Source organism: Nuphar pumila, chromosome 10, assembly GCF_984573655.1.
Source record: "Nuphar pumila chromosome 10, dmNupPumi1.hap1.1, whole genome shotgun sequence".
Taxonomy (NCBI): Eukaryota; Viridiplantae; Streptophyta; class Magnoliopsida; order Nymphaeales; family Nymphaeaceae; genus Nuphar; species Nuphar pumila.
In genome coordinates, this window is record NC_143258.1 from 76,218,370 (window position 1) to 76,237,958 (window position 19,589).

General features: G+C 41.7%; 1 protein-coding gene across 1 annotated transcript in view; it reads right to left on the reverse strand.

Moving 5' to 3' along the window:
• Positions 1 to 1,659: 1,659 nt before the first annotated feature.
• LOC149826873 (ubiquitin-conjugating enzyme E2 22-like) overlaps positions 1,660 to 19,589 on the reverse strand; it is a 69,808-nt gene continuing 51,878 nt past the window's right edge. The window contains exons 2-3 of the mRNA XM_090019012.1: positions 3,182 to 3,282; positions 1,660 to 2,173 (exon numbers count right to left, since the gene is read on the reverse strand). Coding sequence (XP_089875138.1) covers positions 1,849 to 2,173; positions 3,182 to 3,219 — 363 coding nt within the window. The 5' untranslated portion in view covers positions 3,220 to 3,282 and the 3' untranslated portion in view covers positions 1,660 to 1,848. The remainder of the gene's footprint in view (positions 2,174 to 3,181; positions 3,283 to 19,589) is intronic.

The following is a 19,589-nucleotide window of genomic DNA, read 5'->3' on the forward strand; positions in this document are numbered from 1 at the left end:
CCATGGAGTAATTCAAGTGGTGATCCGGTATTTTCAAGATTTTGTAGTCTGTCATCTTTGCTTGGTTCCAAGGGAATCAGTGGGGCTACCACCACATTTGTTGGCTTTCATCAAAATGATGGTGACTGCTTATTTTTTATAGCAATGTGTGAATCAGGCATTGTGCGCCAAGAAACGGTTCTAGAGTTCATTGTCACATAACATTCACTTCTTTCAGAGTTATCATATGACCACAATATTTGATAAGCTATATCTGCATCATCTGTGCAGAAGAAGAGCTAGAGAGCATGCGTCGGTTAAGAGCCCACCTCGTGTACGTAAAAGGCCTTGGAGCCGCTGCCTGGTGCTTTAACAGATACTCCCTGTCTGGCCTTTTAGTCCCCCATTGGACTGTCTTTGGATTGAAGTACCTCTGGAAAGACTGTTCCTGCTTAATGGATTATAACCGAATAAGGTGTCAGGGCATTCTCAATAATGGAGTAGGAAGGTTTATGAATCGTATTTAATACTTTGACAGGTTATTAACTAAAGTACATGTCCAGCAACAGTCGAAATGGATGAGTAGTGAAGGGTGATGCCTTACATATTACGCCTACAGATGTAATATGCTAGAATTTAGTGTAGTTCTGACCGCAGTCGGCTGTTTTCATCACATTCGAAATGAAAAATTCTAAATATTGTGTGAAGTGTGGGGAAAAGCTTAATGGACGGCGATCAGGTGCAGAATCACACTAAAGTATGCAATGTGGTTTCACCTGATCTGCCCTCCATTTTCTGTTGGGCTCCACAGCTAACAAGCTGTACCCCAGAGATGGACAGTCAAGTGCAGTGGCACACTCAAAGTGGGCAATGTGATTGCACCTGATCCGTGCCCTAGTTAATGCCTGTCAGCTGATCTCCATTGGCCACCAAATGAATTGAAACGGAGGGGGCAAGTATTGATGATGATAATGAATACTAAAACTGTTAAGTAGTGAACATGAGGCTGTGATTGGATGCTTCAGTTCTCAAATCCAAACAGAGGGTTTCAGAACCAAGGATTCTCGCCCCAACACTGTAGGTCGAGCCAATGATCATGCATTTTCCCTTCAAATATGCATCTCAGGGTCCTCAAAAAGTGAGGATATACGATCATTTGAATGCCGTGAATGTGAGCAAATACTGGCAAATCTTTAAACATCATTTGAATGCGGAATCAGATCTTTAAACTGAGATTTGAGATACATAACCAAATTTAACCACCACTAAAGTACTGGCAAATCTTACCGCAGTAATTCTGCAATCTTGCTACGTTTTTAATCAAATACAAAGGATTTATTGCAGTATTTTTGTTAAATTTAAGGAGTAAAACGAACATTGGCAGGCTGAACCTGATGTCCAATACAGCATGTAGGACCAGGCAATCCCTCATCGGGCTGGGTGTAGGTCTTATTGAACTCAGGCCCAAGAGCCAGAAACCAGGGCTCGTGTCAGGTTACTGAACTCCATCAAAAATCCATTTCGCCCAGGAACCAGGGTCTTACTAGGCCCAGCCAATCCCAGGTCAGGTACCCCATCCATGCCCCCCCCCCCCCCCCCTACGGGTGTGTCCAATGCAAACGATCAAACGGAGGTGACAGAATGACTAGCCTCATTTATAGGTTCTACATTCTTTCATATTGACAATAGAAGAAAATAAACATATCTAATAAATGAAATGATTGCACTAAAAAATGCATCAAGTCCATTATCATTATTTTCCACAGGTACTATTGGTCTCTTCCGAAGCTTCCATATAACTCATGGCGACCAAATCTGCAGTAATCTTGTTTTTCCTGTTTGCTCCATATCTGCTCTTTTGCGTTCATGTTATAATCTCTTCAAACTCTTCTTTCTTGCATCCATTTTCTTCTTGCCCACCTGAACCTTGGCCACCACTTCCTTCTTTTGAACTGCTGATGCCCCCATGACTGCAAGCTCTGTTGCTGAACTTGCATTGGCTGCAGCTGGCTCCTGACCACAGTTTCCTTTGGCGCTCATGCAAGTACCAAGTGGGGATGGTGTTGGCATTGCCACAGCAGCTGCTCCACTCACAGCTGTGTTCGTTTGTGGGACATTAAGGGCAGTAGTAGATTCAGAGATGGCTGCTGCTTTTGATTTGGGTTTGGGCTTAGCATGAATGCCAGTGTATAGCCTACAAGGCATCATAAACACCTGTCAGCAAATATTCATTCCAAAGCAAGCAGTGATTTGCATAGGCACTGACTATGCACGAAACTGTTTAAATGAGTGTCGTCGTGCATGGGAATTTATGTCTGTGTGAGAAGGATATTGTGGCATCTGCACTTTATCCATTTATGTAATGATATTACATGATACACAAAATAAGACAGCACCATAAGAAAAAAAACTTATATGAAAACTGGAGTTTTAAGATGTGGAATGAGGATAATGAATCAATCACCCAACTCAAGGACATGACTAAATTGAATATCCAAAGTTACTACAGAGCAACCATAAACATATAAATAATATAAAGAATTGCAAGAACTGTTTCTAACATTATGTGATATTTTCAAAATAGGTAAACTTTTGAAAATATGCCAAATAACAGCAATAAAAATATCATGTTAAATTCATGACATTTTCAAAATATGAGTGATATTTGTGGCTTTGCAGTTTGCTGGATGTTAATTAAAACTTAAAATGAGAGATTCATGTATCAGGGAACTCCACAAGAGTAGGCTGAAAGGCTTCAGGGAGTGAGATCCATGTATGGGGCATGCAGCATTTAGAGTCCCATGTTAGACATGGAGCAACTAATTTCATGATTGAAACAGCAATAAGCAGTAAGTTCAATATAGTTCAGACTTTCAACATATAAAACATTTGCTTGATAAAATATGCCTCAGTTGGGAACTCCAGTTTCGATGGCAAATTGCATAAAAATGTGGTGGTTACAAAGAAACTAAAGCGGTAAGAAATATAAAACTCTTCCAATATTTTAACATAACAATATGATACAGTTAAATTTCACCTAAAAAATCAGCAAAATTAGATGCAAAAGGAGCCATCCTTACAGTAAAAAAGAAAACTATTTATGGGCATAACAATATGATAACAGTTTATTTTCACCTAAAAAAAATCAGTAAAATTAGGTGCAAGCGGAAGCGACATGAAACAGTAAAGGAAAACTATTTACCGAGCATGACGAGCATACTCATAATCCTCCAGAAGCATCTTGCCAGCTTGTTCATTCAGAGCTGATTCTGGAAATGGCTCTATTAACAAGCACCTGACCACCTATTTATTTCACGTCCAAGTTGGTAAGGAAGCCATATTATGCTAAAAAGAACAGAAAACTAATTACATCAATAAAGAGTAGTTTCTGACATAATTAATCCTCCCTCAAACTATAATCAGATCTCATATGGATACCCTTTTGAACATCCACTATGAAAAAACTATCAAGTTATACGCCTGACCTGTGTGTTAAATTATGTATCAACCTTGTAATCTCGTGTGTGTGTGTATTTATTTTTTGTCATTGTTCACCCAAAAGGGTATTTCTGTAAATACTTATTTTACGCATATTCCATTTTGGAATATGATTGTAACTTTTTTAATTCTTTTATTTTTCTTCTTTTTCTTTTTCTTTCTTTCTTTTTTATTTTTTGTATTTTGTGCCACATAGGGAGGCTCCCCAAAGAGTCATTGGGGAGCCCCCAACGGTCACATATGTGACCGTTGGGGGCTCCCAATGACTCTCTTGGGAGCCCCCTATGTGGCTCCTTGTTTGGTTATAAATAGGGGCTTCTCCCCTCTTGTATTTTCATGGCTTTGAGTCAAATCCCAAGCCTCTAATAAAGTTTGAATATTTATTTTTATGCCTTTGGTGCATTTGTGAGAGTTTGTGATTTTGTGCTTTTATGCACAAGTGTTCTTATTGTGCATGTGTGCACATATTTGTTATCAAGAATATTAAGGTCTTGATCGTAGTATCTTGTTGAAGATACTTTCACATTGTATCAAAGCCTCGTTTGAAGAAGAAGGATCGTGTGTGTTTTCATTTTTAAGTACCTCGAAAAATGTGCCTTCAAGCTATTGTTTTTTGGAGTGGATCATCCTCTTCATGCAATATTTTAGAAGCCTCCTTTATCAAGAAAGATTTTAAAAACCCTTGAGGTACGTATTGTTTTTCATCATCTCTCATCTCTAATGAATGAAAAAGACTCATTTCTCTCTTGGGTTCAAACTCAATGGGTCAAATTATCATGTTTGGGCTGAAAATATGGAAGCTCACATCAAAGAAAAAGGGCTTTGGGGCAATGTCCAAAGCTCGATTCCTGAACCGGAACCCAAGATAACCTTGCTAGAAAAAGGAGAGATAAAAATTCTTGAAGGTGATGAAAGGACCAAGGCTCTTGAAGAATATACGAAAAAGCATGAATAATGGAAAATGAGGAATTTTAAAATCCTCTCTTGGATGTTTTCGTTCGTTGAAACAAGAATTAATGCAAATATCATAAAGTTCAAAAATGCTTCTCAAGTATAGAAATATCTTGAGAAGATGTACACCTCCCAAAAAAGGGCGCTAACGCTTCAACAAGAGGAGATCACTATAAGAGAGTATTTTGCAGAGCTCTCTTCTATTTGGGATGAGCTTGCTATGCTCGAACCTAAGTGGAGTGGAGAAGCCATAGAGCTCCGCCATAAACAATTGGAAGAAGATAGATTTTTTAACTTTTTGAATGGGCTTAGGCCCAAATTTGAACAAATCCGATCTTCTCTTTTATCAACTTTCTCTTCCCCCTCTCTTGAAGATGTAATTACTAAACTTAGTGGGGAAGAGACTCGGATGGGTATAAGCAAGAGCAACCCAAGTGTTCTAGCTACACCTCCCAACAATGAAGAAAATGAAGGTATTAATGTCGTCTCAAGGCCGGGGAGCAATTTAAGGACCTACAAGCCCCCTCACTTCAAGAATCAAAACTCAAGTAGTCAAGGAGCAAAGAGGGACTATAGCAAGCTTACATGTCATTTTTGTAAAGAGCCGGGGCACATTAAACCTATTTGTCCAAAATGGACAAAATTGTTTGCAACGGCTATGACATCATAACTGGAGGAACGACCTTCATCGTCAAATGGGTCTCTTTCCCTTCAATAAATTGTAGAAGCTTTACAACCTCTTCTCAAAGGAGAGATTTCCGGAGCCGCTATGTCTACTTCCTCACCACCTGGTAAGACATCTTGGCTTCTAGATTCCGGTGCATCCTTTCACATGACCCCAAGTGCTTGTTCTCTTTTCGAGTTTTCTAAAAATTCTTTTCTATCTTTTGTCTCAACGGCGGATGGAACCTCTTGAAAATTAAATGAATAGGTAATTTTGAAAAACAAGATTTCTTTATTCCAAAAATTCATTTTATACCAAAACTAAATTTAAATTTACTTTTGGTTTCTCAACTCTCGGACCATAGTTGCGATATAAAATTTTCTTCTAACAAATGTTGTTGGATACAGGATCGCCGGTCCGGGAGATTGATTGGGGAAGGCTCTAGGAGAGGAGACCTCTACTATGTTGATTTTCTTAAAGTTCCAAAAAATCAATCTTGTAATGTTGCTCAAAACAAAGATATTCATGTATGGCATAAAAGACTAAGACATCCCAACATTGTTAAAATCTCTTATTTGCCTTTTATTAAACATCTTTGTAAAGAAGATTTTGTATGTAATGAATGCATTCTTGGGAAAATGAAAAGTATAAATTTTTCACAAAGATCCATGTTTACAACAAAACCCTTTGAAATTGTTCATTCCGATATATGGGGCCCGACTCCTATGATATCTAAAGGAGGATTCTCGTACTATGTGATTTTTGTGGACGATTACACTAGATTTTGTTGGATATATTTTCTTAAACATAAACATGAAGTGTTTTCAACTTTTAAAACTTTTCATATGATGGTTTTTAACCAATTCAATGAAAGTTTTTAACTCTAGTGGTGAATACCTTTCAAATGAATTCAAGAGTTATCTTGAAAGTTATGGTATCCTCCATAAAAAATCTTGTCCTAAAACCCCACAACAAAATGGGTTAGTTGAACAAAAGCATAGGCATATCATTGAAACAACTAGAACCTTGCTAATTTCGTAAAATATTCCAAAAAAACTCTGGGTTGAGGCAGCCCTCGCATCCGTCTATCTCATAAATAGACTTCCATCAAAAAATTTGAACAAGATTTCTCTATTTGAAAATTTGTATGAGAAAGAAACTGATTATAGCAGGTGAAGGGTTTTTGGATGTAATTCTTACTGATAAAAACGACAAACTTTCCCCAAAGGCCATTCCTTGCGCCTTTCTTGGTTATTCTAAAACCCAAAAGGGTTTTCGATGTTATGATGTTAAAAATGATAAATTATATGTTTCCAGAAATGTAAGTTTTTTGGAAAATCTTAGTGGTTTTGAAAACCTTGAATCTAATGACGAAAAAGTAGATTATTGTTTTTTATTTGATCAGTTAACTGAAAGTTATGATACTAGTGATGATGAGTCAAATCAGAATGACTCAAGTGATAATGAAACCAGAGAAACCAGTCTTGTGTCCTCTCCATTTCCTCAATATGTCGATGAAGAACCTCCTAGGGATCCCATCACTTATACTCATAGAGATAGAAACACCTTCAGAAGTGCCCTTGAAAGATATGATGATGCTAGTAGGACTGCCCCTCAAAGTGAGGAGAACCTTCGTAGGACCGAAAGACATAGAAACAGTCCTTCTAGGTTCATCTCATATGAAACTTTCTCACCTAAACATAGAGCGTCTCTAAGTGCCATTCATTCTTACATAGAACCTAGAAACTTCGAGGAAGCACACGAATGTCCTGAATGGATAGCCGCCATGGATAATGAACTCAAAGTTCTGAGAAGAGCCAAGACATGGGGATTTCAAGACCTTCCTAGAGGTAAGAAAACAATAGGGTGTAGATGGGTATTTAAGGTTAAGACTAAGAGTGATGGATCCCTCGAAAGATATAAGGCTCGACTGGTTGCAAAGGGGTATAGTCAAGAATATGGGATTGATTATGAGGAGACCTTTGCTTCAGTAGCTCGGATGGTTATTGTCTGATGTTTTATAATTGTTGCCTCAATCAACAAATGAAACATCTATCAAATGGATGTTAAGAATGCTTTTCTAAACGGAGATCTATCTGAAGAAGTGTATACGGATGCTCCTCCTGGAATGGAGACTCCTAAAGGAAAAGTGCTTTGCCTTCGAAAAACACTTTATGGTTTGAAACAAGCCCCCAAGGCTTGGTATGATAGGTTTGATTCCGTAATGATAGAAAATGATTTTTCATCATGTTTTACTGATACTGCTTTGTTTGTTATAAAATCCAATGCAAGTATTGTCATCTTACTGTTGTATGTGGATTACATGCTCATAAAGGGTTAAGAGCATAAAATCAATGTTGAAAGATAAGTTTGAAATGTCTGATCTGGGTTTTCTGACTTACTTTTTGGGTATTGATGTAACGCCCCAAAAATCCAGGACTTGTAACTTTTTAGAATAGTTTAGAAAGCTTTGAAATCATACAATAATCAGAGTTTGAATAGTACTTCAGCAAAAAAATGATGTTTTTAAAACCACAAGTCGATGGACCTTGAGGGCATTACAACGTAAACTTTCCTTTTGTCAAATCCCGCACAATCATTGAAATCAAATGGTTTAGAAACAGAGTTTCAATAATTGAGAATTCGTTTGTTGAAACCAAGAAGAAGCTTACTAAAACAGTTTTATTAACTCACGGTTTAATAAAAGAGAAATTTTGAAACACACTTTAACCAAATTTACCAACATGTCCTCAGGAGCGAAACGTCAGGGAAAAAGCTCTATCTTGACCTCATCACGCCATCGTGCCATCGCAGACTGTATTACCTATCCAAAACTTGCCCATAAAATGGGTCAGTTTCACTAAAAACTGGTAGGTGCACAGACAGGACAATATAAAACATAGTTAAGCAAAATAATTTAATATGTCAAGTAGACAGACAATTAAATAGCAATTTAATTTCAGTAGAGTCATAGAGCAAACTATCATGAGCATAATGCTAAAATTATTACTAGCATTTTACTGGCACAAGTAAGCTAACTATTACAAGCAAAGCACTGCACAAGAAAGTTAACTAGCAAAATACAATGCTTCATCAACCACACACACACACTTCCATAAGTATTGAACATATTGTACCCTATAACTTTCATACGTGCATAACTGAACACATTGTGTAATCGGATTTAAATTATGTTTCGATATTAACTGGCCAAGCGGGTACGCACAAGGCACGACTCTAGAAACAGCCTAGACTGATCCGGGGGTTTATTATGCTATGTATTTTATGATAACCCGGATAGCTGACTGAGTCCGCACCTAAGGGGACGGTCGGTGACCAAGAGAGAAATCCCCAAAGCAGCATAAACAATGGATGCATCCCAAACATGGAGAGCTACCACCTAGGATAATTATGGTAGTCTCATTCCCCCAACTCCGATGACTGGCGAAGCCGAGTCTTTTGCTCGTAACTGCCATTAATGGCCTGTCCATCGAAGTTTTGTACCTTCCTGTCCTCTCTCCTGACAGGAGTCAGCGATTCGAATGAGTACATCAGGGGTAGTTAACTGAAGACTTATTCTTTCGACCCACTCGAGTATCTTGCCGGTGAAGGCGAAAACATCACTTATTTAGGTGATCACAACATTTTGTTATTTGCGCTCATCGAGGTTGCCACAACCTACTCATCCAATCATCGCAACGTAAGAAGACGTACTTGTCAAAAAGTACGGTCGTACATGTCATAAGTACGACTACGATGAAAGGGATATGGTTCCACAAAAGAAACCCCAACAGATGTTATCTGCAAAAGAATTAATACAACACAGCCTGGCAAGATAAATCTTGAATTCACTTCAACAACATTTTTCATATTTCATGATGCAAGGTCATCTCGGATCTCTCGTCCGATCAACAAAGTACTTAACATGTTGTGCATGTCTAAAAGTACGCTATACTGAACCAGGGAGGTCTGGGGGCTTCTCAAAAGGAATACCCAAAACACAACTTCATAACAATTCAAAGAATATAGGAGTGCTCATTTGGCATGATTCATCCTTAAAAGCCATAATGCCACATTAAGTCATTCACACAAGACACAACACTATCAATCTTACATCCAAAATTTATCTTAGTATCGACATGTTACACTAGATTGATACATAAAGAATGGGTCCTTCAACAGAACCCCACTCATTCATAACACCTGTACCCTTTGTAATCTTCGGCATATCCTATAAACCTGCATTTCAAAGCTTTATCTTGAAACTTGTGCCTGAGTGAGCTATCAATGTGCACATAACAAACAGACCCAAACACACGTAATTCATGATAATCAGGTTGTATGCCAAAAAGAGAGAAGTATGGTGACTTATTTTCTAAGATATTCATGGGCAAGCGATTTATCACATGAACTGTGGAGTGGAAGGCCTCAGTCCATAATGATGTAGGGAGATTGCTCCCGTGCATCATGCTCATTGCAGTCTCAACAATATGTCGATGCTTCCTCTCAGCAATCCCATTTTATTGAGGTGTATGAGGGCAAGACACTCTTCTCTTTATCCCATTATGTTGAAGAAAATTAACAAAGTCACTCGAGGAGAATTCACCTCCTCCATCACACTGGAAATTAAGAATGTTGGTAGAGAAATGATTTTGAACGAAAGAGTGGAATTTCTAGAACAATCCAAAAACTTCTGATTTGTGCTTCATAAAGAATATCCAAGTATAACGTGAATAACTATCAACGAAAATAAGATAGTATTTACTGCCAGAAAAAGAAGTAATTGGAGCAGGACCCCAGACATCTGAACAAATGACCTCAAATGGCCTTGAAGCTCTTTTATTAATGGAAGCAAAAGGTAAGACATGACTCTTACATAGATGACAGCTAGAACATTTTGTATCAACGACTTCTGAACTCAGACTGGACTTAGGAATAAGATTATTCATGACAAGTTTTTCAATAAAATGGCGACCACAATGGCCAAGACGACTATGCCAAAGTCTTGGCTTATTACTTTCAGAAACATTAAATAAAAAATCAGAATCAAAGACTTGGTGAGGCTTCAAGGATGAATAGTTGGGATGAATGAAGGAAGGATCTTCTTGGAAGATGTACATGTTGCCCCATCGTTTTCCTTCAGCGAATGTCCTCCTTGTGCGAAGATCCTTGACATAAACAGAAGAGGGAGTAAATTCAACTGAAGCATTTGCATCATCAACAAGCTTTGAGACAGAAACAATGTTCTTTTGAATATTAGGAGCATGGATGACACTTGGAAGTTTAAGAGAGGACTTTGACATGTGTATAATGGCATTTCCAGTATGTGAGATGGCATGATGTGATCCATCTCCTGTGACAATGCTATTCTTTCCAACATAAGGTGTAAGAGTCAAGAGTTTACCTACATCACCTGTAACATGAGTAGCTGCTCCAGAGTCGACATACCAAGTTCCTTTGTCATTTTGTTTCATATTCAATCCTGCCAAGGCTGCCAACAACAACTCTTTTACTTCTCCATCCTTTCTAGCCTCTGCTTGTGGAGCTTTCCCTTTGTTTTGAGGATTAAACCAACAGTTCGCTTTAATGTGCCCTTTCTTGTTTCATAGGAAACAGGTGGGAATGGGTCTTTGTCCCTGAACATTGGGTGTTGGAAATATGCCACGACCTCCATAGTTATTTCTCCCTTGTCCTCCTTTTCCTCGAAAAGAATTTCCTCTACCTTGACCATAACTCATTCCCATAGCCAGCACATCTTGTGTTCCGGAATTCCCATGAAAAGCTTCAGAGGAACCTTTCAGATTCATCTCATATTGCAACAGTTTTGCACGAAGATCTTCAAACTTTGGAAGTTCTGGTAAACATAGTAAGGTTGCCGTCATAACATGATAATCTGGCCCCAATCCACTCAAGGTTTGTTGTACTTTATCTTTTTCCATAGTTATTTCTCCCTTGTCCTCCTTTTCCTCGAAAAGAATTTCCTCTACCTTGACCATAACTCATTCCCATAGCCAGCACATCTTGTGTTCCGGAATTCCCATGAAAAGCTTCAGAGGAACCTTTCAGATTCATCTCATATTGCAACAGTTTTGCACGAAGATCTTCAAACTTTGGAAGTTCTGGTAAACATAGTAAGGTTGCCGTCATAACATGATAATCTGGCCCCAATCCACTCAAGGTTTGTTGTACTTTATCTTTTTCACTGACGAGACACCCAACAACCGCCAACTGATCTGTGATGCCTTTCATTTTATTCAGGTATTCCATAATAGACATGGAATCTTTCTTCAGCATTTGAAATTCTCGCTTAAGAAACATAATTCTTGCCTCAGAAATTTGTGAATATGTTTGAACTAACATATCCCACAGTTCCTTTGTCGAACAATCATCAGGAAGAGCAATAAGGACCTCCTGTGAAAGAGTTGAAGTGATATATGCCACTAGCGATTGATCTCTCTTCATCCAAGCAACATATTCTGGATTCTTGTGAAAAACAACAGATTGTTTGCCTTTATCATCCACCTTTTCTTGCGAAAGAAATTCTGGAGGCGGTGGGACCGATCCATCCAGATGACCAGAAAGGTCCTGACTTTTTATAAACGGAATAATCTGTCTTTTCCAGGTCAAGAAATTACAGTTATTCAATTTTTCAGAGACTAGTTGACCAAGAAAACTTGAGGACAGGCATGATTGCCCGTGAGTAAATTCCATTTGATGAATATGCTTGAACTGACACTTAGGTATGAAGAACAAAGAACTCGACTAACAGAAAAAGACAGATAAGATATGACAGATGGCTAACAATGATTAGCAGTGATTAGCAGGAAAAACAGCAGAAAGGAAAAGGAAATCACAGATCAAGAGATTAACAATGGTTAGCAGGGATTAAACCACAGATCAAGAGATTAAATGTAGGAAAAACAGCAGGAAAACAGCAGGGATTAAACCTGATGAACCTGATTTCACAAAGAAGCAATCACGTCTGAAAAGAAAACACAGATTGATGCTGTAACACACGGCTGAAAGAAATCACAGATTTTCTTCACAAAGATTTTCTTCACACAGATTCACACTAGGTATTTGAGGGCCACAATACCACACAGATTCACAGAGATTTACCACACAGATTCAAATCACGGCACACAGATTCACGCTGGGATTCACGGCTGATAAGTTCACTCTGCTGACGCTGGTGGATTCACGCTGGGATTTTCTCACGCAGACTCAGGCTGGGTTTTCTTCACGCAGACGCAGATTCACGCAGATGGGCTTTCTTCACGCAGGCCGGGCTTTCTTTCTTCACGCAGGCTGAAATCACGCTGATTCACGACCAGACATTCTTCATTGGGTATTTACGCTGGGTATTCACACCCAGATTCACGCAGATAGCTGATGCAGATCCACGTTGATGCAGATCCACGCTGATGCACACGCTGTGCTTTCTTCACGCAGATCCACGCCCTGCTCTGATACCATGAAAGAATGAAACCCTAATCTACGATGAGAGAAGAGAAGAGAGGGAGAGAGAAATTTCCAGCTGAAAGGAGGGTTCAGTCCATCGTGACTGCCCTCTCATTCTATTTAACATAAAGTGTAAACATTAGGGTACGAAAATACCCTTTTACAAAATAATAATTTACAATACATGAACTGGATCTGGACCTGATCCATTATACAAATGGATCGGGTCAGACATACAATGAAGATAATAATGTCTTCTTTTCACCCCCTGCCTGCTAAAAAGAGAAAGGCAAGGGGGGCGGAGCCCCTTGCCTGATGGAAAATGGTCGGCTCGGCAGGGGCTGCCGGCCACCTGTCGGCCTTCCGACGAACCAGAGGAAGACAGACGGGGGGGGGACGAGAGAAGGGAGCCTTACCTGGGCTACCGAGGGAAGGGAGGTCGCAGGGGAGTGGCTGCCGTGAAGGAAGCTCGCCGGAGTGGAGAGCGAGGGATGGAGTCGGGGGGAAGAGAGAGCAGAGACAGAGGGGAGAGCCGAGAGATGAGAGAGAGAGTCGGGGGGTCGGGGGAGGCTCTGAAGCCCTCCCCTCTCGCCTTTTTATAGGGAGGGGGGGGGGGCACACACAGGGGCCCGCCCCCTGTGTCACCTAAGATCCTCCACCTGCCAGCCCCTCTGAAAAAGGGGTTTTTGAGGGGCTGGGCACGGGTTGGATCCGAGTCGGGTCTAGACCCGACCGGGGTCTGTTTTTTTTTTTTTAAAACTGGGTTTTACATACAACCCTCCTTAAAATAATTTTGTCCTCGAAATTAAATTGAACTTATCGATCAAAGTACAAGTACATTCCTCCCTAATATCAGAGTCAGGCTCCCAAGTACATTCCTCTATCCCATGGTGCTTCCAACGCACCTTTACAAGAGATATCGTCTTAGATCTAAGCACTTGATCTCGACGATCAACGATCTCGACTGGTCTTTCCTCGAAAGACAAATCCTTCTGAATGTCTACATCATCATAATGGATAATGTGTAATGGGTCGTGAACGTATTTCTGAAGCATGGATACGTGAAAAACATTATGGATTTGAGCATACTGAGGAGGTAAAGCCACACGATAAGCTGCTTCACCAATCCGTTCCAGGATATCGAACGATCCGACAAATCTAAGGCTTAGCTTTCCCTTTTTCCCGAACCGAAATACGCTCTTTGTGGGAGATACCTTAACAAAAACCATATCTCCTATCGAGAAGGTGAGCTCTCGATGACGATGATCCGCGTAACTTTTCTGCCGACTCTGTGCAGTACGGAGTCGCTCTCGTATCATATGCACCTGCTGAGTGTAGTGTTGTAGCACTATAGGAGATTTCATCCTTCGCTCGCCAACCTCGTTCCAGTAGAGAGGCGAACGACAGGGCTTTCCATACAATGCCTCGTAAGGGGCCATCCCGATGCTAGCGTGATAACTGTTGTTGTACAATTCGGCCAGACTGGTATGAGAATCTCATTCTCCCTTCCAGTCCAGCATGCACGCACGCAGCATGTCCTCCAAAGTCTGAATTGTGCGTTCAGACTGTTCGTCTGTCTAAGGGTGGAAAGCGGTGCTGAATTTTAAATTCGTACCCAAAGCGATTTGAAGTTGTCCCCAAAACCTTGAGGTAAACCTCGGATCATGATCGGCGATGATAGATACCGGAACACCGTGCAACCTCACAATCTCACGAATGTAGAGATCCGCCAAACTGTCTAAAGGCTGACTAATACGGATATGAAGGAAATGAGCCGATTTGGTGAGTCGGTCAACGATCACCCAAATCGCATCGTTCTTTCTTCGTGTCCTAGGCAAACCGACGATAAAGTCCATAGTGATGTCTTCCCACTTCCATTGTGGGATTTTCATCTGCTGCATCACTCCGTCAGGTCCTTGATGATCTTAATCTGTTGGCAAGTCAAACACTTAGAGATATAATCGGCCACGTATCGCTTCATTCTGCTCCACCAATATCTACGTTGCAACTCTTTGAACATCTTTGTGCCTCCCGGGTGAATCATATATTTGGATTTATGGGCCACTTCGAGAATCTCGTCTCTCAAAACAGGATTCTCTGGGACCCAAAGACGATTTTTGAGCCAAATGCTTTCATCGTTCTTAACTCGGAAAGGAGTATCGGTCTGCTATGTACGAGCCTTCAGCTTCTCGTACTGCGCATCAATCTTTTGCCCAACAAGGATCTTGGCTAATAGCTCAGGTTGAGCTATCAGATTAGAAAGACTGATAGAATTCGACGAGACTGCAAACGATTTCCATGAGACCAAATCCTCAATCAACTTCTAACCAACGTATAATAGGTTGACGGAAATGCTAGAAGTCTTACGGCTGAGAGCATCAGCTACCACGTTCGCCTTTCCTAGATGGTAGAAAAGGGTGAAATCGTAATCTTTGAGAAATTCTAGCCACCGTCGTTGCCTCATGTTTTAGCTCCTTCTGTGAAAATAAGTACTTGAGGCTCTTATGATCCGTAAAAGCCTCGAATTGTTCCCCGTACAAGTAGTGTCGCCATATCTTCAATGCGAACACCACAGCCGCTAATTCCAAGTCATGAGTCGGATAATTCTTCTCATGAATCTCAAGTTGACGCGAGGCGTAGGCGATTACCTTACAATTCTGCATTAGGACGCAGCCCAAGCCTGTCCCAGAAGCGTCAGTATAAATCACGAAGCCGCCTTGTCCTGAAGGCAAGATCAAGATAGGAGTGGTAGTAAGTCGCTCCTTCAGCAACTGAAAACTGTTTTCGCATGAATCGTCCCCACATGAACTTAGTCTCCTTTTTTAGCAGCTTTGTCATAGGTAGAGAGATTTTGGAAAAGTCTTGGATAAATCTTCGATAATATCCATCTAATCCAAGGAAACTTCTGATGTCACGAACATTCCTCGGTTGCTGCCAGCTTAATACGGCCTAATCCAAGGAAACTTCTGATGTCACGAACATTCCTCGGTTGCTGCCAGCTTAATACGGCCTCCACCTTTGCAGGATCCACAAACACTCCTCTCTCGGATATAACATGACCCAAAAACATAACCTCCTTGAGCCAAAACTCGCTTTTAGAGAATTTAGCAAACAAACGCTCCTTCCGCAAGGTTTCCAAAATGATGATCAGGTGTTCGCGATGTTGATCTCAGGTCTCCGAGTACACCAGGATGTCATCGATGAACACGATGATGAAGGTGTCTAAAAAGGGTTTAAACACACGGTTCATGAGGTCCATAAAGGCTGCAGGTGCGTTGATGAGTCCGAAAGGCATGACAGTAAACTCGAAATGCCCATACCTGGTTCGAAAAGCCGTCTTGGAGATATCATCTCCCTTAATTTTGAGTTGATGGTATCTTGACCTAAGGTCGATCTTTGAGAAAATCTTGGCATTCCGCAGTTGATCGAACAAATCTTCGATACGCGGTAACGGATACTTATTCTTTATTGTGGCCTGATTGAGCATTCGATAGTCGATGCACAACCGCAATGATCTGTCTTTCTTTTTAACGAATAAAACAGGAGTTCCCCAAAGCGAGACACTAGGGCGAATGAATCCTAAATCCATCAACTCCTGTAGCTGCTTCTTGATTTCCTCGAGCTCGGCTGGCGCCATACGGTATGGAGCTTTAGAAATTGATGCAGTACCCGACAGCAACTCGATGTTGAATTTGGAAAATCCCGTGGTGGGGGAAGTCCTGGCAGCTCCTCTGGGAAGACGTCTGGAAAATACCGAACCACCTCTAGATCTCTTATCGAAACTTGCGTCGGCTCGGACTGGACAACACTGACTGAAAAGGCAGTGCATCCCCTTCTTAGGTAATTTTGTGCATTTAGAGAAGAAATCAACTTGCTTGCACGGACCGCCTTCACGAACTTGAATTCCACCTTAGGCATCCCTGGTGGAGACAACACAATCTTGCTTTCATGGCAAAAGATTTTGGCATGGTACTTATGCAGCCAATCCATGCCTAAGATGACGTCAAATTCGGTCATATCTAGAAGGATAACGCAGGCCGGCAAATGTCGATCCGCCAAAACTACGTCCAAAGCTGGCACGTAGGTCGCACAAATAGTGTTTTTCCCAATTGGGTTATAGATGTTGAGAGCATTATCTAACGAACTTACAGGTACGTGCAAAGTTTAGCAAATTTTACAAAAATAAAAGAATGAGTGGCACCGCAATCAAAGAGTACGAAAGTTGCTTGGTTAGCAATCACGATGGTACCTTGCACAAGCTCGCCTTTGGTCAGTTGTTCAACCGTGGCAGTGTAAACGCGTCCCGGTGCTTTCTTCTAGCCGCTGGACTGTGGTTGTTGTGCCTGGTAAGAATGTTGTTGTTGTTGCGGTTGTGGCGGTGGTCGAGGGAGCAGAGGTGCTCCACCATTCCGTCTGAGGTCGTCAGCCGCCTTCTTGCGGCACTCGCGAGCGAAGTGGCCCATCTTGCCACAGTACAGGCATCCACCTGTAAGAAGAGGGCATGTATGCCCAGGGTGAGGTCGTCCGCATTTAAGGCAGACATCGCCCGCCTGCTGCCGAGCGGGAGGGTTGCCCTGAGGTCGCTGACGTTTTGAAGGAGGATATTACTTTCTTCCACCTTCCTTGTTTACGAAAAAGGGTGGTCGCTTGGTTTGACCGCCAGAGGGATATTTCTTTTGATCGCTACCCACAACGGGTAGCTTCTTGCTTTGGGTGCTCTTGAAGCGTTCTCAATCCTCGGTCAAGAGAGTGGCTGCAGCAACAGCTGCGGAGAGAGTCGATGGAATGCTGTTTAGGACCCTTGGTTCCTTCCTTTAATCCGCGGATGAATTTCCCCACCCACTCTCGATCATCTTCGAATAACTTGGGACAATAACGCTCCAACTCCTGGAATCTGGAGATGTAGTCTACCAGACTTGACGTGCCTTGGCAAAGTTCCAAGAACTCCACCTTTTTTCTTTCTCTTGCATGAGGAGGAAAATAGTTCTCCAAGAAAGCTCTTTTGAAAGACTCCCAAGGAATAAATGAAGCTGTCGGGAATTGTATGTTCTGGGTCGTGTCCCACCAATGGCAGGCGGCACCCAAAAGTCTGAAAGTATCATAAAGAGTCTTCTGTCTTCTGGGTCTACCAAAACTTGGAATACTCGCTCTACTTTCAATATCCAGTTTCCAGCTGCATCGGGGTCAGGCTTGCCTGCGAAGGTTGGAGGATCGAGCTTTAAGAACTTTTCATATGATATTGTCGCAGGGTGGCTTGGTTCTGGGTAGGCACTTGGTTATGCACTTGATTTCGCATGGCGCTAGCTAATACGCTCAGGGAATCCATGATGAATCCTCGCTGATCTGACCATTCGTCAGACGAACCCTCGTTCGAACCTCGAACCATCCTTAAAATAACCAGATGATACATAAATCAACACTTGAAGGAGAAGAATAATATCAAAAAGGTTATCGTATTTTCGAGTAATAGAGATTACAAAAGCCCAACAGTGCTGGTACAAGAGGGCACTTACAAAAAGCCAAAAACAAAAACTGCCCACGGGTACACAAAAATCAACGAGTTTTATCTCCTTTAGGGATAATGAGAGTACTTCTTCAAGTACTCTCTTGCGATACCCGTGCGCCTTAACCCGCGCAGAGAAGGAAAAGGATGTAAATCCTCATTCGGGACTCCTTGCCCGTGAAGAGGAGTTGTGGGGGTGTAAAATGTGGTGAGGCATTCGGCGCATAGGGCGACGAAGCCGGAGTGTATACTGGAGAATTTGGTACGTATTGTGGTGAAACTGGTGTGTATACCGGAGAATCCGATATGTACAGCGGTGAAGCCGGAGTGTTCACCGGAGTATCTGATATGTACTGCGGCAAGTCTGGGGTTGGTGTGTATATTGGTGAGTTGGGGGAAGGCATATGAGTGGGTGGAGCGACGTCCTGAGCACTCTCTAGGGGTAATATTTGTCCATCACACGTTGGTGTGTCAAAAGTACCCTGGACTGAGGATGTTGTGTCTTCCAGGTCTTGTGTTGCAGACGTTCTTCTATCGTATGCTTCCCTAAGTTGACAATTATTTATTGCATGACCTTTTTCACCACAGAATTTGCACCCCATCTGGGCTTGCCAAGTAAATTCTGCTTCAGAAGATTCTAGAGAAGTGTGCCGATTAACTAAAACATGATTTGGTATGCGACTTCCTTCCCGAAAGTGCACTGCTGCCCATGTCGTGGCTAGCGGTGCTTGGTAGGCATCCGTGTAAAACCCAGTTTAAAAAAAATAAACCGTGTCAGCCCCTCGAAAACCCTTTTCAGATGGGCTGGCAGCCCAAAGGGGGATTTGGTACGCGACTTCCTTCCCGAAAGTGCACTGCTGCCCATGTCGTGGCTAGCGGTGCTTGGTAGGCATCCGTGTAAAACCCAGTTTAAAAAAAAATAAAAATAAAAGAGATCGGACCCGGGTCGGGTCCAGACCCGACCCGGATCCAACCCGTGTCAGCCCCTCGAAAACCCTTTTCAGAGGGGCTGGCAGCCCGCAGTGGGAGGGGGATCTCCGGCGACACAGGGGGCGGGGCCGGTGTGCGCCCCCTCCTTATAAAAAGGCGACAGGGGAGAGGGGAGTGTTAAGAAACTTTGTTTTGATGTCACATAATATGATACACTGTCATATTTGATTTTATATGATATAATAATATGATAAAATATTGAAAAATGTTTTAACGAGAGTATTTCTCCAATAATGGAGACAGGTTTTCTCCCCCTTTGTCATAGACAAAAAGGAAGGGATCAGAGTAAGAGAGTTATTACAGACCAAAAGTAATTAAAAGTTATTACAGTCCAAAGAAATAAGTTTATCCCGAAGGTTGATGTGTTCGGTTGACATGATCCGACTGGAGGGTCTGTAGGGTTTGCTGCAACGAGGCTTGACGGCGAAGAATACGATCCTGAGAGCGCTGGACATCCATCAGAGCAGGGAAGTAATTGAAGGTGGGTTGGATCTTATTCATCGGAGCCGGGCATGTGCAGAGACCTTAGATTGAAGGTGGTAG